The following is a 15,680-nucleotide window of genomic DNA, read 5'->3' as shown; positions in this document are numbered from 1 at the left end:
CTTATTTAACGTACACTGGAGTCATTGTCAGCATAATGTGTGCTACTTACAGTCACTAACATACACATGACATCACATATCCTTAAGAGATGAGTACTTACCTGATATGGTCCAGAGATTGGGTTATAAGCAGGCTTGTGTAATTTGAAACCAGAAAGAAAGTGCTCTCAATCTATGTCTGATATGCTGTGGGATTTTTGCTATGGGATTTAAGTGATACATTTGTTTGGGGTGAGTGAACCAATGAATTGTGTCTGGTAATATTCTATCTCCTCCGTGTGCTTTCAGTAAACTGTAAGGATGTAAGGAACTTAAAACAAACATACTGTATGTTGTACGTGTTCTACAGACAGAATATATAAGTTGGATATCATGCAATGGGAAATGTTGTTTGTTAAAAAAGATACATGTTTTCCATGTGGTGCAACTGATTGTTGTTGAATTGTTATTTGCAGCAGCCAACTGATCTCCAAGACGATCTCCAAGTGTGGCAGACAGGCAGTGCATAAAAAAAATACCTTTTTGCTGTGCGGTGGACCAAAAACAAGCCACACCTTCCAGATACAAAATAAGGAACATCAACATGGCATTCTATTCATATTCATAAAGTTTATATACGTACATACATGCATACAAACAAACAAACATACAAACATACATATGCATTTGATTCACTTTTGTTATGACCGAGTCTGATTAACATTAAACTAAAAGTCTGCAGTGTTTCTATCTACTGTTGCTTGTGGTTACTCTTGTTATTTGTAATTAGAATTGCTTGCCATTGTGATCTTACAAGTTGCTTTCAACAAACACCTTCCAAAAAAGTAAATGTAATGGCACGCATTAGAAATGAGTCCTGTACCTTAGTCACAGGCAGCCAGCTGCTCATGGTTGTCCAGTACCTGTTACAATACTTTACAATACTTTGTTTTTTTACAATACAATACTTTAAATACAATACAATAAAGTATTGTATTGTACCTGTTCTGTTTCTCTCAGGGTGTGAGTTCACAGGTGCTTCCTACCTCTGCCTTTTCAGTCGTTCCACTTCCATCACCAGACTCTTGCCTTCAAACTCCTGCCTGAACTGCCCTTTATTGTTGGCAGAGAGGCTTCCACCCTGCTGTGCCTCTCACGATTAGGTTTTGAGCCGGGGTGAACTTGTGGTAAAAACAAAAGCGAATGGGAGATAGGGAGGGACCCCATTTCAATGGAAAAACAGAAAAGAGAACTTAAATTGGCAGATCAAGAAGGGGTGAAATGTAAAGGGTGAAATTAATGAAAGGGATTTAAAGACGGTGAACCAGGCCATTTGTTTCATGTTTTATTATGCTATTTCACTACAGTTTACATTGAAGTTAAATAAACATACATTTTCCACTTTTCCTTTAAGCTATAAGTACACTATCAGCCCAGCCATGACTTTCATAAGAACAATTAACCTTACTTATTCATTTGGATTGCTTAAGTTAATGTGCTGCAACTATATAGATTCTTGAGTTTTGAATTGCATGTTTCATTCACCTGTTCCTACTCATATGAGTTAACAATGTAATTTAGGCACGATTGACCAGCAGATAGGAAAAAAGCAAAACCTGAATTAGTAATTTTATTATAACTGGTTATATGTCTCCACACAATGCTCCAACTGATTTCTAGCTGACAAAATGTAAACAAAAACCTGTCTAATAAAACAAACTAACAAAATAAGCAGCCTTTAAATATGTAAATATTAAATTTGCAGAGAAAAGGAAATAGTAAACAGACATACATGTTTTTTGCAAAAAAAAGTTAAAACATTAAACAGCTAATTGGAAAAGAAGCATTTAAAATTGTTCCCAACTGCTAAGTATTACAACATATTTTTGGCGTTACTGTTCACTCAAATTTATTGAGCTTTAAATGATCTTAATTATATACTGCAAAGTTCACTTTTAAGCTTTGCTGAAACCGACTGTTTCACCAGAAAAAAAACTATGGAATTTTGGGGTTCAAACGAACTATTTCCAAACCACAACACATTATCTTTTTATGTAAATTGGGCTTCAGATCATGCCATATGCACATATCACACCAGCAAATTGTGTGTCCTTCGTGAAAATATTATTTCCTGGGTGCACTACAAACATCTCTGCTGAAGCAAACTACCAGAATAAACTGCCGTGGAAGGGTCATGCTGAAACATGTGCTTGTGTTTCTACATTTCTTTAAACCCAAGAACCGAGTCAGTAGTTGCGGTTTTGTCCTTATTTTTTTTTTTTATAAAGACAGGGAGTGGGCACTCACATTCTGTTTGCTGAGCTACCGTCCGTCTTACAGTGAGGCATTTAGAGAAGGCAAGGTTTCATGGAGCAACTTGGCAGCGCAAGACGGCCCCGTTTCTACACTCCACTAGCCACGTCCGGTGTAGCAGAAGCGGACGCAGACACATCGTAGGGGATTGGCTCAAGGCTAAATTGTTCTCCAGCAAACGCATTCGTTCCTAGTATTCCACTGCGTTTCTCCCTCAGCCAACAGTACTTCTCTCACAGCAGGAGGAAGAACAAAAACAGGCAAAGGGCTGAGCTTCCACTACTCAAAGCAGGTGCAAAGGCACCGCAATCTCAAGAGGCTTGCGGAAAAAGGACTCATAAAAGAAAACGGATGGATGTAAAACCTGTAAATCAATGTCCTAACTTTGTCATGATCTATATTACACAATAATTTATAATCAAAGTCAACATCAGATTTAGGAAAATTTAAATGGTTTTTGTGGCCTAATGCTGCTTCTGAAGGATTTTTCCTGCTGCAGAATTAAGGCTTCTGGCCTGTTTCACCATGTCTTTTTCACTGGTCATAAAATGAGAGAAATGGAGTGATGGGAAGAAAGAAAATGGAGTGACAGAGCAAAATAATGAGGAGAAGAAGAGGGAGAAAACAGTTAATACAGGTAAGAGAACGCGGTTCCAATCTTCGGGCAGGGTGGAAAAGTCACAGGAATCCCAACAACAGAAAAAACAGAGAAAGCTCACAGCTTTGGATTACACGGCTGTATCATTGTTACAAAGTTATGAAGACAACATTGTGTTCTATCAACAGGCAGAGAAGGTTTACCTTCAAATCAACAGATATATATATATATATATTTTTTTTAAAGAAGACCTAATTTATTTAACAAAACACAACCAATGCACTATGTGCCTCTGTCATTGTTTACAGTATACAGTGATATCACAGAGATACATAGTGTCTTTGGCATTTTGTTAAATTAAGGAGAAAACAGTGTGCAATCCTCTGTCTTTTGAACGTCTACCTCCTGTGGATCTTCACCATGTTAACAAATGGATTTGTCTTTTCGTTCACAAGTAACCTGATCATAAATGAAAACGAATGAACTCGCATGAACGGAAAGCCAAATTTAACAATGAAAATCCACACTTAATCTATAACATTATGGACTGTATCTTCAAGTGCTTGTTTAGGGTTACAGTTTTTCTTTCGGCTTGACAGAAAAGTCAACAGGGCCGAGATAAGCTCCTACCTCTGCTCCAGCTGTTTAATTGTTGCTGCGATCTGGTTTGCCTTCTCGTCCACGCGGCTGACGATTTCAATCTTCTGTTTCGTGGACGAATCAGAGCTCTGATTATACACAACACATAGAGTAACAATGGAAGCTTTGTCTGTCGCAAAAAGCTTGCTAAGAACTGTCTTCAGGAATATATTGTCAAAGCATATCATATCACATTACAGTACATACATAATCATGAATCGTGACATTTTGAATGGAAAAAACCCCTAATCCTTGTTTAAAAATAGTCATATTATGAGGGATTAATGTTCTATTTGATTAAAATATTTAATACATATCACATACCCAAAAACAATATATGTGCACACCAGAATCTTCATAGAGACAAGCCATTTTTACAAAGGAGAGATTAGCAGTGAAGAAGGAAAATTTCTTCTTTTTTCAGTGTACAAGAGAGGCCACAAGAGGGCGACCATGAGCTTTCATTTAGTCTCAGCTGGGAGGAGGCTCTGCTGAGCTGAGCAGTGTGGTTTGCAGAGGGCGGCACCTCCACCAGAAGGCGGGTGCGCTCCAGTTACTGTAGTACCTGTGATTTGTGGCAGAGCTCTTGGTTGAGTGTCCGCAGATCTTCCAGCTGTTGCCTGAGTGCCTGCAGAGCATCTTGCTTCTCACAGATGTCCTTCTCCATAAACTTCATGGACTGCTCCATCTCCTGCTTCACACCAGTCTGCATCTCCACATCCTTCTCCACATCCTGCTGAAGAAAAAAACATGTTCAATCTCTGAAGCACAGTCCACGAGTCTAACAACCCACAGAGCATCAGTATATAATGAAAGCCTTACCATATTTATTTGTATTTAAACTACAGGAATTCTTAATTGTGTCAAAATACAACCTTTCCAAATGTTAGCACTTGCATAAATTCAAATGAAGCTTGGAGCAATTTTATTTCTTGAGCCAGTTTCAACAGAGAGACCAAAACAGAAAGACCAAAAATAAGTTAACAACAAAATCAATTTCAAACCCACATATACACATGAAAGAGAAACAGACCGAATGCTGAGCTTCATCCCTGATCTGTTTCCGAGCCTCTCCTGGAACCTGTCCATCTGCACTCCCATCTGCTTTCAATACCTACACACACACACACACACATACACACACACGCACGCATGCACACACACACACACACACCATAACGAAATGAATCACCATCAAAATCTGAAATGAAGCAATACTTCTAGAACCTCCATCCCACTGAGTCACAAGCACAATACTAACTGTCTAAACTTCATAATCACATCTGGTTTCCCCAGGAACTTTCAGATTATGGCAGAACTGTACACAGATAAGTATGAAAGTGTTTAACATGAATGACCATTCACATACCACCAGGCAAGAATATGTCTTTGCTCATGAGGCACAATATTTAAATCCTATGACATTTTATTCCTGCTTTTATAGCTGCAGTTTATGATATGAAACTATAAGGAAATGCAGAAACCTTGCGGCTGGTCTCCAGTAGGTAAGAACTCTCCTCTTTCACACGTTCAACATCTTCCTGCAACGTTATAATCCGGTTGTTTGCAACAGCAAGCTAAAAAAAAAAAGGCAAAACCCACAGGTATATTATAAATAAACACTTGCCATTAAAAGCAGGAATTTGATAAATCTGTATACCAGCAAATTATATATTTAGTACAATATATAAGTGTACTATATAAAGATACACACAAGCATACATAAACTAACTCTGAATACATACATAATGAAAATTTTAGTTGTCTGAATGACTTCCAGATGCATTACATCTCAGTGATTCTTCTGAATACAGTGTATGCACATAAACCCACCTCTTCTGTTAACTTTGTATTTGACTTTTCTAGTGCATCAACTTTTGCTTGGAGATTATTCACTGAGGCACTGTTGAGTAAAATGAACAAGAACTGGACTGAATAGATGAGTAAATTGAGGAGAAGGAGCATCAGATGTTTCTGACATCAATGGCAAATTGTTCTAAAGGAAATTAAAATACCTCAAATGTCTGTTAAGTTCCTCAACATAATTCTTCTGGTCAAGTATTGCCGTGATCTGTCCATCACTGCAAAACGAGGGAGAAAATGGTTCCAAAACTCTGGCAGGAGAAAAAACTGGATCCCTGTGGACTTACTGTTGAGCGACATTATGAACAGACAAGTTTGATCCATGTGCACTTATAGCAACACGTGAACAGTACATTGGATCGACAATGGACTTAAAGCAATCTGTCACGAGACAAACTGGATCTACGGTGACTAAGAGCAGCCTAGAAATAAACAAACTTGATTCACATGGGCTTAAAGCAACCCATAAAGAGACAAACTGGATCCCTATAAACTTACCCCTCTGTGCTTTTACTGCTGTGGCCCCCATCCTTTAAATACATGGAGAAATCGATAACTCCAACCTAGAAGGAAATGTGCAAAGGCTGATGAGAGCAAAGACTGAATACACACAACAACCAAAAATCTTCAGGAAAACAGCTCACCTAAACAGAGTCAGCTTTGTGGCTAAAGAACTGAGACTTAATTTTCATCCAAAAAACAGGGCAAATTTCACCTTCAGAGCAGTATTAATAATGTGTTTCTCTGTTTAGGAGATTGAAACCTTCTTGCACAGAAATATATTGCAAACTGTAGTTGTACATTTGCATTCTTTATCGAAATAGCTAGCATTATTCAAAATACAACCCCAGGGCACCCAAGACATTAGCATCATTCACAGTGAAGGAGCGATAGTGAGAGATTTTTAGGCGAATCACTGATAATTACCGCTCAAAAGCTATAGTATCAGATGGAATCATAGTGAAAATTAGGCTAAAATCACCTGAGAATCCAGGTCTTCTCCCTTCATACACAGGTTGGCATCAATAACGTTCAAACCCACTAACAGCCCGGCAATCACAGCACCCTCCTCCTCCATCATCAACGCATTTGGCTCATAGAACTCACTGAAGAGAAAAGAAATCAAATAAACACATCTAAGACATTTTGAGGTGGATTATTTCTGATGTCTCTCATTATGCACAATGCAACTAATACCAGAATGTCTGATACGGTTTCCAGCAGTACAGCTGCAGTGCCAGGAAGTAATTCGGCATGTACCTGAGCAGGTCCTTTCTGTTGATTAGGGTCTTCATGTAATCTGACAATTTCTTTTGCATCAAGGCAAGGCGAAGCCAGGCTCTTCCTCGCCCTATTGGTGTTCTACACGGGGAAACAGTATATTTAGATAACCATTCCAGACATACACTGAAAAATAAAGTGTATTATTTGTAGAATATGGCATCACCAAATCTATTAGCTTTGCTTACTTGAGCCCAGGGAGGTCCTTCACACTGGCTGTGATTTCACCTGCTTCGGGGGTTAACTTTTCCACCAGCTCCAAAGGACCCCAGAAGGACTTATTCTGTCCAAGGAAGGTCTTCTTGGCTGAATGTAAAGTGTAGCTCAGTCATTGGAAATGTATACACAGCTATATACACTGACAAATATCCTTTAACATGTGCTACTGGATGAAAATGCAGGACCTAAACATTACAATTACTGTGTTCCAATGACGTGATTTCTAGTTTTTTTCTGGTTCACTTAATCTCCACCTTTGGTATGACATTTGAAAAATATAAAAATAATATTTTCACATTTGAGGTTAAGAGCTGAAAACCTTAGCTTGTCTGGAACACGATAGACAAGATGAGCCTATTTTCCTCAGTAAAACACAATTTTGAGTTCACAGCACTCATAGTACTGTTTCGTTGTTCCATAAAACAAGTGTATTGTAACACAGAAGAATAAATTAAATCTGATTCTCACGTGCAAAATATGCTGTGAATAAATGGCTGAAACAACATACATTTTAGGCCATGTTTTAGACAATGTTCCATCACAACAAAGAACTGTTGGAGGGGAGCGTAGTCCGAGTCGAGGGTTCGCCCCAAGTTGAGAGCAGACTCGATCAGTCCCTTTATGCTCAACTTGGCCATGTTCATCAGGTTGAGCCGCTCAATAGTGATGGGGTCCTTGGGGTCTAAAAAGAGAAGGGAGATGATTACTGGCCAGGCGTGAAATGATCGTCCTGCCACTGGCATTCGTGTCGAATACGCAGTCAAATACACAGGCAATAACATGAAAGCTGCATGGAATGTTGCACTGTATCGCTTACAAGCAATGTTCTTCTGTAAAAGGAGAATATACTCATGTTTCAATGTTTAAAAAAAAAAAAAATGAATAGGAAAATTGAAAACAACTGTAAAATGTTAAGAATGCAAAAAATATTTCAGAATGCTTATGTACCGCAAAAATAAAAAATATAGAATGTCTGTTTATGGTTCACATGTTAATGGTTAGCAAGACTTTTTGCCACAAAATATATACTTTAGAAAGGATACTGCTTTCTGTCTTAAAACACTGGGAAGTAAAGCAGAAGAGGATACTTTTAAAACTATCAACACATATGAATAATGCACATCTAAAAGCATATATCAAAGCCTGACAGAATCAGTATCATTGGTCTTCAATTTATTATAACAAAACATTGATTGAATGAGCAAATTTCTAATGCTTGTGTGCTATATGCCCAAAGTACACTGTGTGTGTATGTGTGTGTGTGCATTTAACATTGCTGATGTTTCGGTACATCGTCTGTTACATACAGTAACTTTCTCATTTTTTTCCCCCACTGTTCTGCACTACTGGTGTTTAAGGGAACCGTCGAAACCCAAAAAGCTCTCTGGCCACGGACATCCTCAAATCATGCCAATACTGAAAGACATCAAAACCCAGGATCTACATGTGGGGAACTTAACGGTACAGTACAAATCAAATGCAGCAAAAGGTAGTGTGCAGACAAATGAAGACACAGGACACAAGCACAAACTATAAAGGAATGTACCCGGGAGTGATCCAATAATGCTATTGTTCAGGTCACATTCTATTGCTTATGATAACAGTTTAGTACATGATCAGTCTCCCTAAGATCTAAATTACATTTACATACACATGGCATCCTTTCAGAGAAAGAAGGTCACACATATGTACACATTGCATCACTACGGCCTGTAGAAAAAAAACTCCATACAGACCGCATCTGAAATTTCTGAGATATTTTCATTGCCAACCGGACGATAGTATGCAGCATTAGATGCTACATGTCATGACTGCAGTCCAATGAGTTACTCTCAGCGACAAGCCACTAGAATGGCCCGAACAGCAGATCACTGCTTGTTCACAGCTGACACAGGAAGTGGGCAGGAGTCGATGGAAATTTAAAAAATATTATTTGCTTCTTCTCGTACTCGAAAACATGTCAGCAGAGCTCCTATGTGCCGTCACAAAATTCGATGTACTGGTCACGGTTGTCATGCCAAACAAATAAACATACTCAACTAAAAAAGCACTGAAAGAATAAACTGCATATAGTCACCTCCAAAATTATTGGCTCCCTTATTGAAGGTACAGTAAAGAGGATTTTGGCCCCATTTGGACAGTTGCATGATGTATCATCCATGCCATGCTTGATTGTTACCCATACAACATAGCTGGTAACATAACTGGGTGTATAGCACAGTGGGTAAGGAACTGGGCTTGTAACCGAAAGGTTGCAGGTTCGATTCCCGGGTAAGGACACTGCCGTTGTACCCTTGAGCAAGGTACTTTACCTGCATTGCTTCAGTATATATCCAGCTGTATAAATGGATACAATGTAAAATGCTATGTAAAAAAGTTGTGTAAGTCGCTCTGGATAAGAGCGTCTGCTAAATGCCTCTAATGTAATGTAATGTGTTATTGCAGCCCAAGAGAATGCATTTTGCCATTTGCTGTTTTATTAGCAACCAAGAGGATGGTCAAGTGCATTTTCCTCTTAGCAGTCCCTCAACGTGCCTACACTGCCATTATTTGGGAGCACAGAAAGCACGTGGTTGACCACAGACTTGCGGCTGTTAAATTGGTAGACTACCTGGAACACAAAATCAGCAAATGAAAAAAAAAAAAAATTATTTAATTATTCCTGTGGTGGGCATTATATCATGGAAGACCCGTGTCATTGAAAATCACTTCATTAACAAAAAACAGCCACCGACAATTCTTGGATTTGTAGCAGCTCTACTACTATTGCATAAGGGCTGTGCATCTGCTGCATATAAATTTGCAACTGAAACCTACAAACGAAGACTGCTGACCAAAAACTAGACTAAATGAAAAACCATCAGACATGAAATGCCAATTCGGCAACTATTACTTTGGATTTAAACCAAACAAAAAAGGGAAATTGGCAACCAAGTGAAAACAAGGAGAGACTGTCACCAAACGCCACCAATATTGTCACTATCATCTTGAAATTAGACTAGCATGGCTAAACTATTTAAAATTTAGCAGTAACAAAATAAATTCAGCAGAAGAGACCAAACTGCCTGGACATTCATCGTTATTCATCGACATTCATCGCACCCCACCAAACACCTGCTCGACGAACACGCGCTCGACAGAATCTAACAGCCCACCCCCCCCACCCTGCTTGACAGAATCCAACAGCACCACCACCCACTCAGACAGATTTGCTTAGGGCCCCCAAAATCCTAGGGCCGGCCCTGGGTGAATAGTTTGATTGTTTATTGTTTTTCTTTTTCCTTTTTCTGCCTGCACAATTTTCTCACAAAGGCAAGAATGAAGAAAAGTATTGCACATGAATGGGGAGGTGGTAAACAATATAAATATATATATATATATATATATATATATCTGTGTGTGTGTGTGTGTGTACAAGATCAGTGGTGTAAATTTGAGTTTACAAGTTTTCCCAAAACCAACAATAAATATCATCCATTGGCTCAACCCTAATGTATTGTTACATTATTTAGGTAATGGCAATCACATCCAAAAAAATTCCCATGGTTTTAAAAAATATGAATCAAGCAAGATTATCAGCGTGGAAAAGCACAATTTTCACTACAGGCTCACTTTTCATCCTGACAAACCAGAATTCCAGTTCCATGGTTCAGATCAGAGACTAGCCTACCAGGGGTTTATATTTTTGTCACGTGCATGGGTAGCATAACAGAATTACAGTCTGCACTGAAAATATTTCCTCAAAAAACAGGCCTCCAAAAAGAGTTCCTGAAGACATGCATCAACATGTTACCGGGACACAGGGCGTCGCCGTTCACAGTGGGAAAATTTGTTTGACAGCTCTGCCATTGGACGAATTGCCAACTGCAGCAGGGGCACAGCGTGTGGGTGCTCCGAGAGGAAGTGGAAAGGAGACGGTGAAATGCCAAAGAGCCATGCACATCGGATAAGCCCAGAAAAGGGAGGGAGATAGTGATGTCACAGGGGACGATGGCCATGGAAACGCCTGCCCAGCAGACAAGGCCTAGAAATGGCACCGGAGTGGGTGGGCTGAGATGGCAGGAGCTGGGACAGTGATGCTGTGATACGCACCTTCAAACTCATCAAGCATTTGCATTTGCTCCACCAAATCTGTGAAATCCTCCCATGAGTCTTTGCAAGGGGAAATGGAAAGGGGACAAAGAAAAAAGAACAAAGGATAGAATGTCATGCATACCATGGTTGGAAATAAAAGCACCACTAACGAAATTGGGGTAACAAGTGAGGTGGGAATGTTCATTTGTTTGGTTTGTTTTTGTTTGTTTCTTTTTTGGGGGAGGGGGGGGGGGCTGCAGCAATCATTCACAATTATTGTTTAGTCTCTTGTGAAGAACAAGGGGACAACAATATTTGTAGGTTGGCATTTCATATCACAATTCCTATTTATCTGAATTTTCACCTCTGATACTTGTACACTGATTATGAACCTCCTTGTTGTGACACAATTAAGACTCCAGCAACCTCACAATCAAACAGCCAATCCCAATAGGAATAATAATATGTTCAGTTGATCAGAAAATATGCTTACCACTGAACTTATTACTTCTTACTTATTAACACAAACTTTACTTTTTTATTACTATAAAACATGCATTAAAATGCATTTAAATCCTATGGAAAATGTAGAACTACATATTGATCAACATAGCCTAACTAAAGTAATGAAAATGGATGATGCAGTCTGAAGGGACATATTGCGAAAAAAGCCTTTTTTTAACTATTATTTTATTTGTTTTTTTAAATATTATTTTTATTTGTTTTTAATAATATTTTATTACAACGATTCTGGTTTTGCTATTTTGCTATCTTTTTTGATATTTTCTGTAAAGCACTTTGTAAACTTTGTTTAAAAAAACGTGCTACACAGATAAAGTTTATTATTATTATTATTATTATTATTATTATTATTATTATTATACCACCATGTAAAGCTTCTTCTGGTGGTAAAGACTACACAGTTTCAGCCTCAGCCATGCCGCAACACAACCACAACCTTCCGGAAAAAGCTAAACTACTACAGACATTAAGGCGCTATTTTCTGCTTTTCCAGAAAATAGCCCTGAGGTTCTTATGTTGGGGAAAAGGAAAAGGCATCTGGCATATGTACTTTTCCACTCATTAGTAAATCAGCATTGTGAAGGATAATCCAATTTATGCATGCTCATGTCGTGTCAATATAAGTCAGAGGAAATAGAAAGTTAATTTCTATAAATAGTTTTTTTAATGTGCTTTCACACTACACACTACGTTTTTGTGAGTTTCTAATTTCAGCCAAAGATGACACATCAATACAAAAAACAATTATTACAACAAAAATATTTTCAATCTGGGAAAGACTGAATGCACTGTCACTGGGCTTTTGATTTGGATTCTGTTCACATATATATATACACTTATATTTATCACAATCAAATGACATACATTAAACTGGAGGGATACCGCTGCAATGATCTAAACTTCTACTTTTCTGTGCTGAAGAATAACTTCACCCCTTATTAATCAACACACAGGAAAAAAAAAGCTAAATGGTAAAACTGAAAAGATCACAGAATTATGATTATGGCTTTTAACACTAGTGGTCATAAAGGTCACAGTGTTCTAAAGATAATCTAAAAAGGAGGATACCACTTTCTAATGAGGGTTTACTTAGCAATAGCAAAACGATGTTCTGTTATCAAACAAGTGCAGCACAAGAGAGAGGAAAAAATAGCTTGCCTGATGTCTTTGTAATTATGGACTACCATGTCCTCTGCAATTATACAGTGCAATGCAATAGATGACACGTGACTCTGCAGAATTACAATCCTTGGCATTCTTTACTTGTGGTCAAAACAGCTCAAAGGTCTGTCACACAAACCTAACTGCAGGTCTTCTTGTCCTGTGTGTGACAATATCATCAGTTCTTGCCAGTGAACCAATATGCCTTTTCCATGCATATCTCCATATTGCTTTAAGCACAGTATACTTGAGAAAACAGATTTTTAAAAATTTTCAGAGAACTATTTAGATACAATATGAATCAATGCAAATATTTTAAAAAATAAGGCTTACAAGTAGCTACTTATTACTCTGACTGAGTAATTATACAGTGGGCAAAAAATCTAATAAATGTGCCCACTTCCCTTGAATGATGAAAACTCAAATGTTTGGAGGAACAATTTTTAGAAATATTGGATTAAATAAGGAGAAAACCTTTTTGTTAAAGGGAATAAGTGATCATATGGATCATAAAAAGTAAGTATATAGTGACAGGTAGCAGCTTTTCCATTCTTCCATCCATTCACCACTGATTTTCAAAAGCAGTTTTTTATTCCAAGAAAAAAGCATACTTGGAATACTTTGCCGGGAATACTTGATGAAATGCAAGTCTCTGATGAACTTCCTGTAAGGAAACCCCTCAGAAAAGCAGGGTATATTCATCCTCACATAAATGCAATCTTCTAATTACTTAACGATAAAAACATTTTAATCTTAAACATGGCCAGCAAAGTATGTCAAAGCCCACTTACTGAGGCAGAGGCAGAAACACAGGCCACAAAACAAACATGGCGCCTCAGTCAGAGAATACAACCTACTCACGGGCCTTACAAATTTTAGGAATTTTTTAATGAGGCCTGATTGAACTTGCATAATCAAACAATTGTTTCTCACAAATGTCAGCCTCATATATCCCACTTTTTAAAAAAAACTATTTTAAAGGTTGCGACGTGCAAATAAATGAAAAGCTACTCCACCTTGAAGAGCTATAGACAGAACTTGACTATGGATTTTAAAAATATCACATTTCAATATTTTCACTGCCATGCAAATACTTGAATTTATCATATACCTAAAAAATCTTGACCTACAAACAATGTTTTTTTAAATAACTGGGTCAGCCTCCAGCAGTGTTGCCAGGCAGCTGTGCAATTATTCTGACTTAATTCTGTAACAACAAAGCAGTTGACCTTAAACATATTCTGTGAATGTAAATGAATGAGATGTACAAACAGCAAATGTTAAGGGAGTGACATCAATGTTAAGGGTATAATAAACATAGTATTTGAACATTAAGATTTATTTACAAATGTTGGTATGTGAGGGGCACTGCCAAAAAGATGAAGTGTTGCAGACAATAGAAAAAAAGGGAGGAGCTTACATATTGGGCCACAAGGGTCTTATGGAACTGTGGTACTGTGGAACTGGTATCAGGCTTCAAAAATAAAGTCAATTATGAACTGCAACTTGGTACTGGATATTTTTATCCAGGGAGGACTAAGAAAATAGCATTTAGACACCGGAAAATATACACAATTTTTTTTGTGCCGAAGCAATTTCCTGTATTTAGTCAGAATCCAGATTAAATCACATTGCTCTGTTAAATACAGAACACTGAAGTATTTGCAGGAATTGGGTTAAATATGTGAAACTGTGTGTTAAATCTAATTTTAAAACCACACAAAAAAGGCAGCAATAAATCATGCACTCCTTCACTCAAAATACATAATTCTTCATCCTGTCTTCCAAACTAATTCAAACCGCCTATCGACAGCAACCACATCAATAAATATTCTATCTGTGTACATTACCCTTTTCCTTGCTCCGATCAGTGAAAATGTAAATAGCAGTAGCCTTTATTCCAATGAGAAGAAGTTTGTTCCTGGCTCACACATATTAACGATCATAAAAATCATTCGTATTAAAAAGTGGACGCTGGGCGGCATCGATTTTCAGTGCATCCCTGCATCTGAGACACAGTGATGCTGTGGCTAGCGAACCCGGCCTCACCCCTCTCAGCAGCAACACCCAGCACAATGGGAGCACCTACCTTCGTGGGCTGGCTCCGGGTCGGGCGTGAGGGAAATGTCGTTGAGCTCTCGAAGGCAGAGCCATTCCCCGTCCACGGACACCCGAAAGTTGCAGAGGTAAATGGTTTCCCTGGCAGCCTGCGTGATCTTGTCGGTGGTGGGGGTTGGGGCATCGCTCTGAGGCGTCAGATCAGACATGATGACTCAGCTGGTATGACAACAACACAGAAAGCACACAAGTCTCCACAGGGCACAGGACTGGGAAAAGCACCGCAGCTCAGTCTGTAGTCCTCACTCACCAATCACACCAAGCAAACGAGGAGAAAAAAGAGGGCAAAATAAGAACCAACAGGCATTAACCCTAACCCCCCCCCCTCCCAGTGATGCAGCAGGGCTGATGAAAAGATGCTGTTCTTTTTTTTTTTCTCTGCCTCCTCCCTGTCGTACCTCCCACAGATGAGTAAGGGGAAAAGTCGCTGTCTTCACAACAAAGGCTGCCTTGCTTTCACGGCACGCCTTCTGATCCGATCTGAACAGCTAGAGGATTTGGAGACGTTGTGAAAGCCTGGGTGCTGCTGCTGCTGCTGCTGCTGCTGCTGGTGAAATCACAGTCTTCCTCTCCCCTGGTCAGCCTGCTTCATACTAATTGGATTGGCTGTGCGCAGTGCACTGGGTGTAGACCAAAATGGCCGGCTAATGAGCTGTATTGAAGCTCGGTGTCACGTGAGCAGATGGCCTGGGAGAGGGAAAAATTCCCAAGATGCCTTTCTGATGCTGATGCAGGGATAGCTCATCCATCGCTCTTGCATCAGATATATCTCCTGCCAGGCTGTGCGAATCAAAAATCCCGGCATTTCCTAGAGAAATGGCCTATATTTTGATTGCTGCAGTAATGTCTAAGGCTAGGCGAATATAAAGAGACGGTTTTCTGTGAACCAGTTTAAAATAATGATAGCCCATAA

The 15,680-nt window shown here is 38.8% G+C and overlaps 1 protein-coding gene across 5 annotated transcripts; it reads right to left on the bottom strand.

The window, feature by feature from the left end:
• Positions 1-924: 924 nt before the first annotated feature.
• On the bottom strand, positions 925-15,429 carry LOC135238818 (protein RUFY3-like). 5 transcript variants are annotated; one of them, XM_064306896.1, is made up of 15 exons: positions 15,166-15,429; positions 14,739-14,926; positions 10,985-11,044; positions 7,401-7,574; positions 6,862-6,979; positions 6,653-6,754; positions 6,375-6,498; positions 5,891-5,955; positions 5,545-5,610; positions 5,363-5,432; positions 5,014-5,106; positions 4,563-4,643; positions 4,095-4,265; positions 3,521-3,594; positions 925-2,829 (listed from the first exon to the last, which is right to left on the bottom strand). In XM_064306896.1, exons 2-15 carry the CDS (start codon positions 14,914-14,916, stop codon positions 2,757-2,759), a joined length of 1,449 nt encoding a protein of 482 aa, XP_064162966.1. In that variant the 5' UTR covers positions 14,917-14,926; positions 15,166-15,429; the 3' UTR covers positions 925-2,756. The 5 variants fall into 5 exon arrangements, with proteins under 5 accessions (XP_064162966.1, XP_064162964.1, XP_064162965.1 ...); XM_064306894.1 differs by having other exon boundaries at positions 3,521-3,618; positions 15,166-15,428; XM_064306895.1 differs by having other exon boundaries at positions 3,521-3,618; positions 4,095-4,262; positions 15,166-15,428.
• Between the last annotated feature and the right edge of the window lie 251 nt (positions 15,430-15,680).

The sequence above is a fragment of the Anguilla rostrata genome, chromosome 14, assembly GCF_018555375.3.
Source record: "Anguilla rostrata isolate EN2019 chromosome 14, ASM1855537v3, whole genome shotgun sequence".
Taxonomy (NCBI): Eukaryota; Metazoa; Chordata; class Actinopteri; order Anguilliformes; family Anguillidae; genus Anguilla; species Anguilla rostrata.
Note: the sequence above shows the minus strand (reverse complement) of the source record. Positions and strands in the feature narration are given on the sequence as shown.

Coding starts and splice junctions, on each gene's coding strand:
- LOC135238818 (XM_064306894.1), bottom strand. CDS start 14,916: ATGTCTGATCTGACGCCTCAGAGCGATGCCCCAACCCCCACCACCGAC. Junction 5,956..6,374: donor GAGAAGACCTGGATTCTCAG/GTGATTTTAGCC, acceptor ATTTCCTTCTAG/GTTGGAGTTATCGATTTCTC. Junction 5,107..5,362: donor ATACAAAGTTAACAGAAGAG/GTGGGTTTATGT, acceptor TTTTTTTTTTAG/CTTGCTGTTGCAAACAACCG.